Source organism: Pleurodeles waltl, chromosome 5, assembly GCF_031143425.1.
Source record: "Pleurodeles waltl isolate 20211129_DDA chromosome 5, aPleWal1.hap1.20221129, whole genome shotgun sequence".
Taxonomy (NCBI): Eukaryota; Metazoa; Chordata; class Amphibia; order Caudata; family Salamandridae; genus Pleurodeles; species Pleurodeles waltl.
In genome coordinates this window covers 1,347,755,728-1,347,768,311 of record NC_090444.1, presented here as the reverse complement: position 1 = coordinate 1,347,768,311, position 12,584 = coordinate 1,347,755,728, and the positions used below count along the sequence as shown (strand labels likewise).

Here is a 12,584-nt window from a genome sequence, read left to right as displayed (position 1 = left end):
GTTGGAAATGGGTGCAATGTTTCGCATAAAGTGATTTGCTGGATGAGATGTGGTTAGTGTATGATCAATGAGGTATGTTGTTGTGGGTGTGGTGATATCCAACGATGTGACACATCTGTGCTCTGCTGGGTGTATGTGCATTGTTTTATCTCATGTATCCTATTGAGACATGGCCAATATTTATGGGAAAATGACGGAGCGTGACGCTGCGCCAAAATTGGCAGCGCCGTGCTCCGTCATTTTCACAACACAAGGATGTGCCGTATTTAAGTGAATACAGCACACCCCTGTGTTGTCCCCTGCGCTGGCGCTAAATTTAGCTGCCAACGCAGGCATCTTTGCACCATTGTGCAAAGATGTCTGCGTTGAGGGGTGTGATTGTTTATGTGCGGGAAGGGACACCTTCCCGCACATAAACAATCACTAATGGTGCATTGGCACTTGTGTGTGCTGCAGACTGCCTCACACACAGAAGTGCCAAAGCATAATTTCCAAATTATTGTTTCTGTGCAGGAAGGGACACCTTCCCACACATAAACAATAATTTCTGGCATTTTGCTGTTTCTATGCATACTGCAGAATGCAGCACACATAGAAAAAGCAAAAAACGAGGAGGAATAAAAGTATTCTTCCTTGTTGTGCCTTGCTAACGCCACCCCTGGGGGTGGCATTAGATTATGGAGCTGCCTCAGGTTTACGAAATCTTGTAAATCTGAGGCAGCGTCAAAATGCAATGGGTGTTGCTGTGGCACGCCCACAGCAACACCCACTGCACGCCCCCTCTGATGCAGATAACTGCGTCGGAGGGGCCAATATTTACAAGGAGGTGAAACGCCACAAAAAGTGGCGTTACACCTCCTTGAAAATATGGAGCAGAGGTTAGCACCACTGGAGCGTCACGTAAAGTGGCACTTCAGTGGCACTAGGGGTTCATAAATATGCCCCTTGGTGCTCAAGTGCAATAGAACATATAAACAGTAACAAGAGGGCTGGATTACATAATTATGTGGTATTTTGAACGGCTCTCTTCGTCAGAACGACAGAACAGAAAGGTAACTGTATACAGATAACTAAATTGATTCCCCTGTCTTCTGAGTACTCGTCGTTTCATCTCTATATATGATTACAGAGTCATGAGGAATTTAAGAGATGCATGGCAGCAGCATGAATGCACAGCATATAGGAAGATAAAACCAATGAATAGCTCAGGCTCATCAAGCCAGGAATGTAGTTCAAACGAGGGATGGGTCTTTTGTACTGGAAGTGCAGTATACGCACAAATCCAAGCAGGTCTATTGTTCCTATACTGCTATTACCCTTAGAGAGGAAAACAACCGTCCTTATCTTCACCTGGGCACATATCAGTGGGGAGATGCAGGAACAGTTGAAAGTGCTGGGAGCAAAGGATGTGAGAAATGAAAGCAAGAGACTGGGTTGAAACGTTCAGGAAAGCGTTGATCGTGACTTCTGGGAAGTGATTGGACCAGGCACCTCCAGAGTGAAGGCCCAAGGCTAGCAGGGAGGAGAGGTGGCTGCAGGGCCTCTTCCTCAGCCCATGTCAACTTCAGGGACTCCTCTGTGTGTTTCAGAAAGTGCTAAGTGCTGTGTGATTAAGAAAATATGCATATGTGATACCAATAAAGTACAAGCCATCAAAGTTATGGTTTGGTATAAGACATGTTAGGAATAGGATGCAGGGTCTGGGGGCAGCCCACTTTGTGCGCAGCTGAAGGCTGTGTGCAGCATGGAAGGGGTACTTGGTGGGTAAATGCAGTGTATAAACAGAAATTCACTGAGACAAAGCATTGAAGGTTAGTTATGGTTCTGCGAAAGAAAAACATAAAAGCCAATGAAATTTTCTAGTTAGTGTATGTGACGTACACCAAAACTCATCTCCGGAAAGGCTTAGTACACCCCTTCTATGGAGGAAATAAATTTGAAAAATAAAGGTTGGCTGCCAAGGGAAAACTATGGTGGATGTCTGAATTTGTGGTGTGCATTGTACGTTCATACCATGACTGTTAAATATTTAGGTTTATATATCATTAGGTTTATGTTCGCTCAGCTATAACTAACCATTCACAACCTATCCTGTAGATTTAAGGAGGCTAAGAACTAATTTATAATTTGTTCAGAAAAAACCTCAAATCCAGTGCTTAATTTGAGCCGTTGGTTTCCGGTGTGGGGCACCTGCACTTGTTTTTGAGGGCTGGCACTTATTTTTCTGCCTCAAACATTTACTGCGAGCAAAAGACACATATGGGAAAGACAAGGAAGAGAAGAATGGAAAAGCTTCACAAAAAGAGAAAGCAGAAAGCGGTAAGAGTGAGCTGAAGGGGCAGGGAGTGGCTGTAAATTGATTAAAGAGGCCCGAGATGGCTTTAGGATTACGCTTTCTCATGCATTCAATTGCAGCAGGCGGGTGTTTCAAAGGAGAGCTTTGGGCACCAGCACGTTTTTTATTTACAAATTAAGCACTGCTGCAACCTCACATTTGGTCTTGCTTCAAGGATGTGGATAAACGCCTTATAATATTAAACAATACATTAGAATTAAACAGTAGCTGGAATATCTTGTATTAGTGCAAGTTGATCTTTTCAACCTTTTAAAACAATGCAGAATGTCTTCCTCTTACCTCGGTGAGAGTGTAGCACTGCTCAGCAGTGCACTCGGCTTTGCTAGTTGGATTGCTGAGAGCAAAAATGATAGGTCGTTCGTTGAAGGAAGCCATATCTTTGATAACTTTTGTAGTAAATGCACCAGCAATTGCGGCAACACCTAAAACATATATATATATACGATATTAGAATAATAACAACATGTTCGAATTAAGCTTATGCAGCCGATGTGGCCATCAAAAAATAGAAAAATCTCTATATGCCTTTTACCACCAAGCTTTTGTTAAAAATGAAGGGGCAGCGACATATGGCTTTGATCGAGATGAAACATTGGGAAAGATAAAGGTTATTTCGGGATAGGAACAAATAAACACTCAGTAACCACATTTTAAAGTTTCTGGAACATTTCTCATCTCCTGGGAAATCAACAAATACTTTTAGGTACTACTGCAGTGAAAATGCAAGATACATGCGTTTTACACATGAAGGCAAAATGTTTACCATACTGAGATATAACACTCCAGAACACAGAAAGGTAAACTATTATATTTAATTATTTTATGAAATAAATAAGCTGAAGACGCTTAAATATGTTTCCAATTTGAATCCCTTGTCTCAGCGAACATTCATTAAATCTTCTTCACTAGCTACTTTTCAGCATCTGATGTTGTACTATGAGCATATGACACCAACTATTTCCATACTAGTCTTCAATCAGTTACTGTGTGATATTCGGCAAACCGAATCAACATTGAAATATTTGGTAGGAGAAGAGTTCAATATTCTATCAAATAACAAACAAGTTAAGCAAATATAAGTTGGAGAATGTAAGACTTTGCATCTTTGGGTCTCTACAAAAAAAATAGAACACAATATAGACACACTATCCATCTAGAAGAGGGAAAACAAACAAGGCCTTTTTAGAGTGAGAAGCCAAGGCTTTGGCCAATTGTAATCTCTCTGTAGGTTTTTAACCATGTCCACTCTTGCTATTCATTGATTGTTGTGATTGTTTTAAATGCTTCATTTTTATTGGTGCATTTTGTGAAATGTCCCGGCTTTGTGTGCTGAGTTCCCTCCCAGGCGATTTCAGTAACTGAACATTTTTGTTAGCTGTGCCACTCCATCACACTTCCTCCTGTTACAGGGTGTGATGGCCCATCTTCGGGTTACGGTTTGCCTTTCATCCCAGCTTCAATCCTTTCTAGACATTCACGCGGCTCGTGGCGGCCGTGGCACTTTGAACTGACTTGCTTATGTCAACTGTTTTACTTTTCATTATCAATTTATGTGGCAAGAAAAGTCCAGTTACGAATTTACAACGCTAATAGCTTTAAGTGGAGCAAACGCAAGACCCATTGCATTGCAAATGATTGTTTAGAATTTGGTAGAGCAGAACCGTAGATGTTCCTGCCTTCCCGAACTTGCATTTTTCCAGCTCTCTTTAGAAGCATAATTTACAACGGCGCAGCATACCTCTGTCATTATAGAACTCTGATCTAGCAGTCCAACTGCCAAAGGGGCCTCCAGGTCACAGTGACTGTCATCTCACCCTATAGACCACAGGGCTACTGTTACACATTTTTCTTGTCCATGCTAATAATGTGAGGCATGGCAAACAAGAGCTAGGAAAACGTAGAGTGGCCTGATGAAAAATAGTCTAAAGAGATGTAGAAGAAAAAAAAAGAATAATGCTGAAAATTCATGCATCAAAGTGATTTCTACCTCTGATTCAACCATCTTTTCTGACATGGAGGTTTTACAAAAATGCGTTAATCTTCATATACAGTAAGCATACTAAAATTATTGCTACTCTCATATCAAATATGTTTTACTCTAAAATTGGAGGGGTCCATGACTGGCTAAATTGGTCGTGCGCAAAAAAATTGAGCCCACTAATACCACTGATATATCTTTTTTTCCGTGTTTACGTTTATCATTCATAGTTTTTCAATGTCAAGTGAGCCATAAAACATGGCCACTTAAGGGCTAATTTGTGACTCCTGTCTTGTGATGTTTTATTTGGTACCTCTGCTACTCTTCAACCAAGCTGAGGGGGCAGATGGGCCATCCTATTCTGGAGATCGATCTCGGTGGAGCTCTTGACTACAGGTGGATCCCCACCGAAACCAGAAGGATGGTTACCCAGGCCCTCGTCAGCAGCAGACTGGACTACCGCAACGCTCTCTATGCAGGAACCACGGCAGCTCTCCAGAAAAGACTGCAATGGATACAGAATGCCTCCGAACGCCTCATCCTCAACATCCCCCGCCACATCACAACCCACCTGCGAGACCTACAACGGCTTCCCATCAACAAAAGGATCACTTTCAAACTCTTAACCCACGCCACAAAGCAAACCACAATGCTGGACCAGCATACCTTAACGATTGTCTCACCTTCTACTACCCGAACCGGCAACTCCGCTCCGCCGACCTCGCCCTCGCCACCGTCCCACGCATCCACAGGACAATAACCAGCGGCAGATCCTTCTCCTACCTTTCGGCCAAGACCTGGAACACCCTCCCCATCCACCTACGGCAGACCAAGGACCTACTGACCTTCAGGAGACTCCTCAAGACCTGGCTGTTCGAGCAGAAGCAGCTCCCCCCCCTCCTCAAGCGCCTTGAGACCCTCACGGGTGAGTAGCGCGCTGTACAAATGCATTGGTTGATTGATTGATTGACCTGCGTACTCTGTGCTGAGGAAGAGCATTCCGGTAATGTGCATCATACTTTTCCAACAAATTATTCCTGTCACTCTGCAATGAAGTCTTATCCTCTGTCCCTTTACTGTCCACATTCCTGTTCACCTGAATCCACCTTAAACCAATGCTGCTATTCTTGCAACACCCCCACCATGTCGGACTGCTGTATTTTGGACCTAAGGTCATTTAAACCCATTTATCCATTTCCTGATGGTAGAATCTAAGCTATAGAGCAGTCCTCAGAAGGGTCCCCTGTTAAGCAAGATCAATGTCGAAGCGTCTGCTTTAGTCAGGTTCAGTTTCAGGACGTTCCTGGGCTAAACAGAGCAGCAAACTGTCATAGCCTTAACTACTACATGGCATACCTCCTGCTAAGAAGAAGCACTAAAGAAAAACAATGGGGCAAAACTGTAAAGGACATTTTTTCTTTTTAAAGAAAATCACAGAACCAATTGTGTAGGCGGCCAGGAGCCTGGAGGTACAATTCCACAGTTAAATGAGTTTCAGTAGTGTTACAGATATCAATGATTCTGCATGAAAAGAATCACATTAGTGACATGGGAAAACAATTCCAGTAGAGAAAACAGTATCATGATCTACACCGGGAACCCTCGTGATCCAAAGAAGCATTCTCAATCCAATATGGGCACAACTTTGTTTTTTCTTGTAATACCATTCTTCAACTGCTATCTCCCCTGATGACATCATGAACCTACCAAAATAGGAATTCATAGTTGAAGTGGAATTTCTCCACCCTTCTACTTTAGGTGGTCACTGACCTAGCCCTAAAGTGTGCAAGATCAAAAAATCAATGAATGAATTAGATGATCCACAATTGTACATATTCTGTAATCACCGGTGGCAGAGCCATAATTTTTCCCAGTGAGCATGAGTACAAATCCCTTACTTACTCTAGACTGGACTCACCACAATTCTTTACCAAATCAAAATTTCAGGAACAAACCTCTTCTAATAAAAACAAATATGAGAGGTATAGAAAGAAATTTGAGGGTGCAGTTTCTGTGATTTCAATTGAAAGGTAATCAAAGTAGATAGTTTTACCAAATCTGATGCCACTGACTTTGACCTAACAGACTGGAAAGATATTATGCTGTAACCAGTTAAAAAATGACAATTGATACTATATTGACCAAATGGAAGGTTTGATTTTAGGCACTGCACATCCATTGGACACCAAAAATACACAGTATAGCAATTGTCAGGCATGCCAGAAGAAGAGCCAACTTTTTGTAAAAAAAAAACTGTAGCCGTTCTTTAATCATGACTTCTATGAACAACCACCGGAGTGCAAAGGTGTGTATGGGGGACTGCATACAGACCATAAGCAGTACATGTAATTACATCCACAGGCCATCAGTGGTAGGTATACATAATAATCTACTCCTCTGTGTATGCAGTAATACCCCATAACCTGAGGTCTAAGAGGAGCAGTCTATCAATATGGGAAGATAAGAAATAAAATGAGCTAGGTTGGTACACAGAGTAAGGTTCCCAACAGGGTAAATAAGTAGGGGCCACGCATAGGATACAGACGGAACATATTCTTGCCTCTGAGTTATATGCAAGAAGGGATATGAGTCAGGAGAGGATCTCAAAAAATGGAAGAAACTCATTGAATAGTTTGCACATCAAAAACAAATGAAGAAAATAACACAGTAACAAAGAGGAAATACAAGGGTAATCGCACAACAATGGTGTCAGAAACCTGGGTAAGAGAGTCCAAAGGCCTACATGTTGTACCACGCCCCAGGAGTGACAACTGGGGTTTTGCTGCTGATTCCTGGGTGTCTGGACTCTGGGTCTCTGCACTCTGGTGCCTAATTACCTTTTTTTAGCACGTGACTCCCAATGTAGGGACAGTACTCCATAGCTTACTCAGTGGAGGTGCTGTAGGCTTGCGACTCAGTGCTCAGCAATATAACAAACAACACAACACTTAAGAAATTGGTGTCCAGTCAGTGCCTTTTCTTATAAACAGAAAAAGTACATTATTACATACACTACTAAATACACACAAATTGACAAATACATATACAATTGGCCAGTGAAATGGCCTATGATGATGGCTTGTAAAGCCTCTCACAATCAGTAGTTGGTGCACACTAAAGACAGGTTCCCTAGATGTACCCTGTACCAGTTTCCCTGGATGCGCCTCAAATGGTCTTCATACCACCAAGCCCTGAACCCTAAAACTAAAATATCCCCATGTGCTTAACACAACACAGTGGTGCGATTAATACCATCCAGACCAATTGGCTTTGTCAGGATATCACCACAATAGTTAAAGGCAAATTTTTAAGGTCAAAACACAGTACAAAAATATTCAAACATTCAGAATGAAACCATCTTTCATTAACATTCAACAACTGGTGCAACACGTCACTGTTAAAACTATTATTTCAATACACTACAGTATAATGTATAGTGTATGTAACTTTCTTCAACCTTTACACTTGCTGCAAGGCAGGCACAGAACCTAGAAACAAAGATTCCTGTCCCCCAAAACCATAATAATAAAAGTCCCACCTCCAGATCTTCAGCTTCTCGCCAGATCACTCTTGTGGACATTGCAGAACTAGGGTGACTTTCCAAGTTTTAAAGTATGATGTCTGTGGCAGCTGATGCCCTCTCTTCTGCCTTCCAGAGCCAATCAATACTTTCCTGGTGGGGCCTCTGCCTTCGCAGGCCACCAATAAATCAATTATGCAATATTCTGAAGCTCTCACAGAGTTTATGGTGTTATTCCTTCGGATCAGTTAAGCTGGCCCAATGCCCCCTTTGATGTGGCCAATCTTTTACTTTTTTGTTTTTCCCAGTTTTTTAAATTGTGTTTTCAGGCATGTGTGTATCTTTTTGTTTTTTCTAGGTACCTTGTGCCAAGTGGACACCCACTAGACTTTCATTGGTGACTGTAAGGGAGCCCCGTAGCCATCGCTGTCCCACCAGCTCCCTGCACACACCCAGGTGCTGGAGTAGGAGCCAGCTGCCTCTTTCTGTTCCTGCCCAGGTCAACCTTTGTGTCAGGTGCTCAGTGCTACGCTTGGACATGGGAGCAGAAGACGCACCCAGTAACATTCCTGTGGCTCTGGCCATCCCAGAGAACTTTTCATTCAAGAGAGTGCTGGCCCACCGTGTGGAAAACAGCAGTATAGATTGCTCGTGACACCATTCTGCCAAGCGCCATTTTCCGCCAAGACCCTGCTCCTCCCTGGGGTGGAAAAAACCATACACGCCCCCAGGTCTGCCCTACTGCCCTTTACCTCCTCACAGTCAGCTCTTTATGGCTTCTTGGCAGCCCCTAGGACCAACTCTTCCATCTAGTCTCCTGGTACTTCTTTTTGGATCTGGGTCATTTTCAGCAGTGCACATGGCTCTCAAGGTAGGTTACTCTCTGTGCCTGTACTCCCCACGGCCTCCTAATCTACTGCAGGTCCCCCAACAGGAGTCAGGGGATCCCTCTTTTGGGGGTCATTCCCCACAGGAACAGTCCACAAATATTCCAGGAGCACCCCTCCTCCAGAGTTCTCAGCAATTCCACTCCTCTACTTGCCTCTAGAGAAAGTGATGAAGCCAGTGTCACTGGCCCTGGAAACACAGAGACCCACAGATTCTAGGTCAGTACACGTCCAGAGTCCCCCAGCACTCCAGATAGGAGTTCATCTAGAAGAGGTCAATCCATCTTTGACATTTGCATATTCCATTGCTTCTCTTAGCCTCTCTCATGTGCAAGAACATTTAAATAGAAGTGGACATTTCTAAAAATTGAACACCCATGGCAAGCCACAGCAGACACATCATAAGTCCACCCTGGTCCCATTCCTCCTGCACAGCATCTTGGAAATTTCCAACATAGCGACTTCAAGCAGTCAATGATCACAGTTCTCTGAGAGCTTTAATTCTGATGCCAAAGATAACTGCCAAGTTCGGTTCTTACCACCAAATCTTTAAAGGGCCCTCTTGGAGGGAATGGAGACAGAGGCCTGGTTATTGTTTTTCTGGTAAGGTCATGCCCAGGCTTGTCAGGCACTGTCGATTCTTTTCTGACCCCCTTCCTCTCCAAGGAACATGCTTACTGCTCCCCACCCTGATGGGATTATTGTCTGGGGCATGGCAGAGTAATTAACTTGCTCACCAGGGTCTTTCAGAGCCCAAATCAATTAAACATTGACTCAGAGAAATAGGACCAAAGCCAAAGGTACTGGAAGAAGTACGCATATGGCTATATTCATACCATATTTGCACTCAGGACCTTTGTTTACCTAGGGAAACACACATAACACTTCTTAAGTTGTGCCAATGTAAGCCTTTTGTTTTAGTGCCCCTTTAGTCTGCAGTGCAAACACTGTAAAGGACTACAGACTCACAGTGACACATACAGACTCGCACTATAGTAAAAAAAAAAAATTGGAATATTTCTTTTTTGAATGCACAGCTAAAATATAAGGGATATGCAGGCCATACCCAATTTATTAAAGGTCACAACAATGACAGACTATGGCCCTGATTTATACTTTTTTTGCATCGCATTACCGTCATTTTCTGACGCAAAAGCGGCGCAAACTTACAAAATAACAATTGCATTTTGTACGTTTGCGCCACTTTTGCATCAATAAGTGACAGTAATGAGGCGCCAAAAAAGTATCAATCAGGGCCTATATGTGCACAAATATCAGGCTGAGCTAGACAGTCGACCCACACACTGAGACGGACACATGTACATATGTATGTGTGTATGTGATTACATATAACCGGCCCAGAGCCTCTTTACCCAGCTGTGCATAAGCGGACCTTATGTTAAAAAGTGGTCACTTGCAGCACTGAACGCATTTTATCAGAGTTTAAAGTGAGTGAGGCTAAGTTAGAGACACTCACTCAGAGAAGCGATCCAAAACTGGGTGGTCCAAAAGCAAAACTTCTAGGGGGACTAAATGAGTATAAATACCTTCATCTTCACAAAGGGCAGCTAAGATATGTCTATAAAAAGTTCTAGGTTCTTGCTTCTAGAGAAGAACTTGAAGAATGTTGACTACAAGTAACGAGTCCAGAACATTACTAACTGCAGTTTGTTAGCTAAAGCCATGTACATTAAAGTGCCTGAAATAAGGGACTAGCAAAGAGGACATTGTTAAAGGAAATAATTCATGCAGGCAGTTTGTCCATTGAGAAATCATTTGAGGTGAAGTGAGATAGTCCTCTCTATGCTTTGAAGTATTTTACTAGGTAATGGGAGCAAACCAAACAGGTAAGAGTAGTGGGGCACTACTTTCTTGTTGACAATCCAGTGCCCTACCTGCCCAGGGAATGAGAGCTGGAGGCAGGAATGTGGGTGCAGTCATTGGCAGTTGTTGCAACTAAAATACCTAGAGTACCTGTGATAATATAGTCAAGTGTGTTATTAAACAGAATTCCTACATATTTGCAGGATTCACCTTCACAAGCCGAGGGTGCGCTTAAGTTACAGCGAATGTCGGTGACACGTGATTATGTTTTTCTTTTTTTAAAAGTATTTTATTGGGTTTCCACAGCATGCACCAGGCCTCATGGGCATCAGAGCACTGTACAGAAATTTGCATTTATTTATTTATTTTCTACAGAAAGACTTAATTGTTGAAGAGAGCAAGAACACAGTAATCCATATATATCTAAGCACAGTGTTTCTTCACAGAGAAACTAATATAGCAGTCTTTTGGCAAACATCTCCAGCAATGAACTGTGCACATTAGTGCACGGGGGCTGTTTCATTGTGAAAATCCTATGCTGTGAAGGGTGTTTGGACGTTTAGGGTGTGGACAGGATTCTTAAAGTGACCTTAAAGTGACATTGTCATTTACAACTCCAATAGCTCTAACTCTCGCAAATGCGAGACTGATTGCATTGCAAATGCTTGCTTTGAGTTAAGCAGCCAAAAACTGACCGGCTTTCCCCCTTGTTCTTAATGGTGCCATTTGAACTTGGACAGTGCATATTCAGATTTAGAGTCAGAAAACACATTGAGTGTATTTTCCTTGCATTAGTTCAAGGCACAATTGTTCAGAGGGAAAGTTCGTATATTGAGTAGTCAAGTTCCTAAGCATGATTTCTAAATAAGCTTGTTTTTCTTTCTACTTCTTTTTGGAGGGGCGTTTCTCCTACCATTATGCCACTAAGGGAGACTTTCCACAGGGTTTGTAGTTATAAGACAGGGCAATCACTACCATATGATATGACATGATTTTCTTCTTTTGGATAAAATGTTACACCCCATTAACATTCAACTTGAGGGGGTTAAGGTAGCTTGGAAGATGAGCCACCTATGTGTAGAAATAGATAGAGGGGTTAGTCAGAGATCGTATTTGTGTGAGGCTGCACTTAAATGGTGGCACCTTTATCAGGTTGATAGGTTGTGTGATACTCTTGAAGCTACTAACTCCAGTGAGACTATGGTAAGGGGAAGGCGAACAATAGAAAGGTTCAGCAATGAAAGATGCACTCATCCTAAGGATAGAGCGAGGTCTTGACAGGAATCATGTATTTCCTGTCAGACTTAAAATTGTTCGGAGAGGAGGATCGAAGGTAGATGGTATATACTCAAGGTTGTAGGACTTTTTCTAAGTAATTGTGAAGGATAGTGGAAAGGTAAGTAAGCAGGTATCTCTGTAAAGCAATGGGAACCAAATCTACAGCTTTAAACATAAGGCTATCCACTGGTCCATTAGGCTAGCCAAACCAGATAGCAGCAGGCAAGAGTAGATATGTAATGTTGTAGTGAGGCTTCTAACCTCTGAGAATGAGAAAAGACAGGTTGATGTGTATGTGGGTTGTGGGTGCTGGGGTCGGGTTACCAAAAGGGAATGTACAGCCAGGGGATTTCTTGGTGCACATGAAACTTGTTAAAGGTGGAACATTCTCAAATATAGGGATGTGTCATCCCAGTTGAGCAGAGACTAAAGAGAGAGTAGAGCATCTCTGAATCCTGCTGATGTTTACGCCACTACGTGCCAGGCAGGTTAACAATGGTAAGGCGTGGAGATTCATCAAGCTACAGTGGGGCCCCTTTAAATTGGCTGAGTAAGGGGCAATTTGGTACCTGTGTAGGCAGTTATCTGTTTAGCCATAAAAAAAGTAAGTAGCAATATCATTTAGATGGGGAGATGTGAATTCTGAGCATCTCCCTAGGACTTTAACCAGGGCCTATTGTTATCCCTGCTTTGCAAAATACCTCCCACTACTTGTTTACACAGTAAGAGTCATTGATACAG

General features: G+C 42.6%; 1 protein-coding gene across 1 annotated transcript in view; it reads right to left on the bottom strand.

Annotated features, from left to right (window-relative positions):
- Positions 1 to 12,584, bottom strand: part of ME1 (malic enzyme 1) — a 1,525,515-nt gene that overhangs the window by 73,088 nt on the left and 1,439,843 nt on the right. The window contains exon 11 of the mRNA XM_069235609.1: positions 2,636 to 2,778. Coding sequence (XP_069091710.1) covers positions 2,636 to 2,778 — 143 coding nt within the window. The remainder of the gene's footprint in view (positions 1 to 2,635; positions 2,779 to 12,584) is intronic.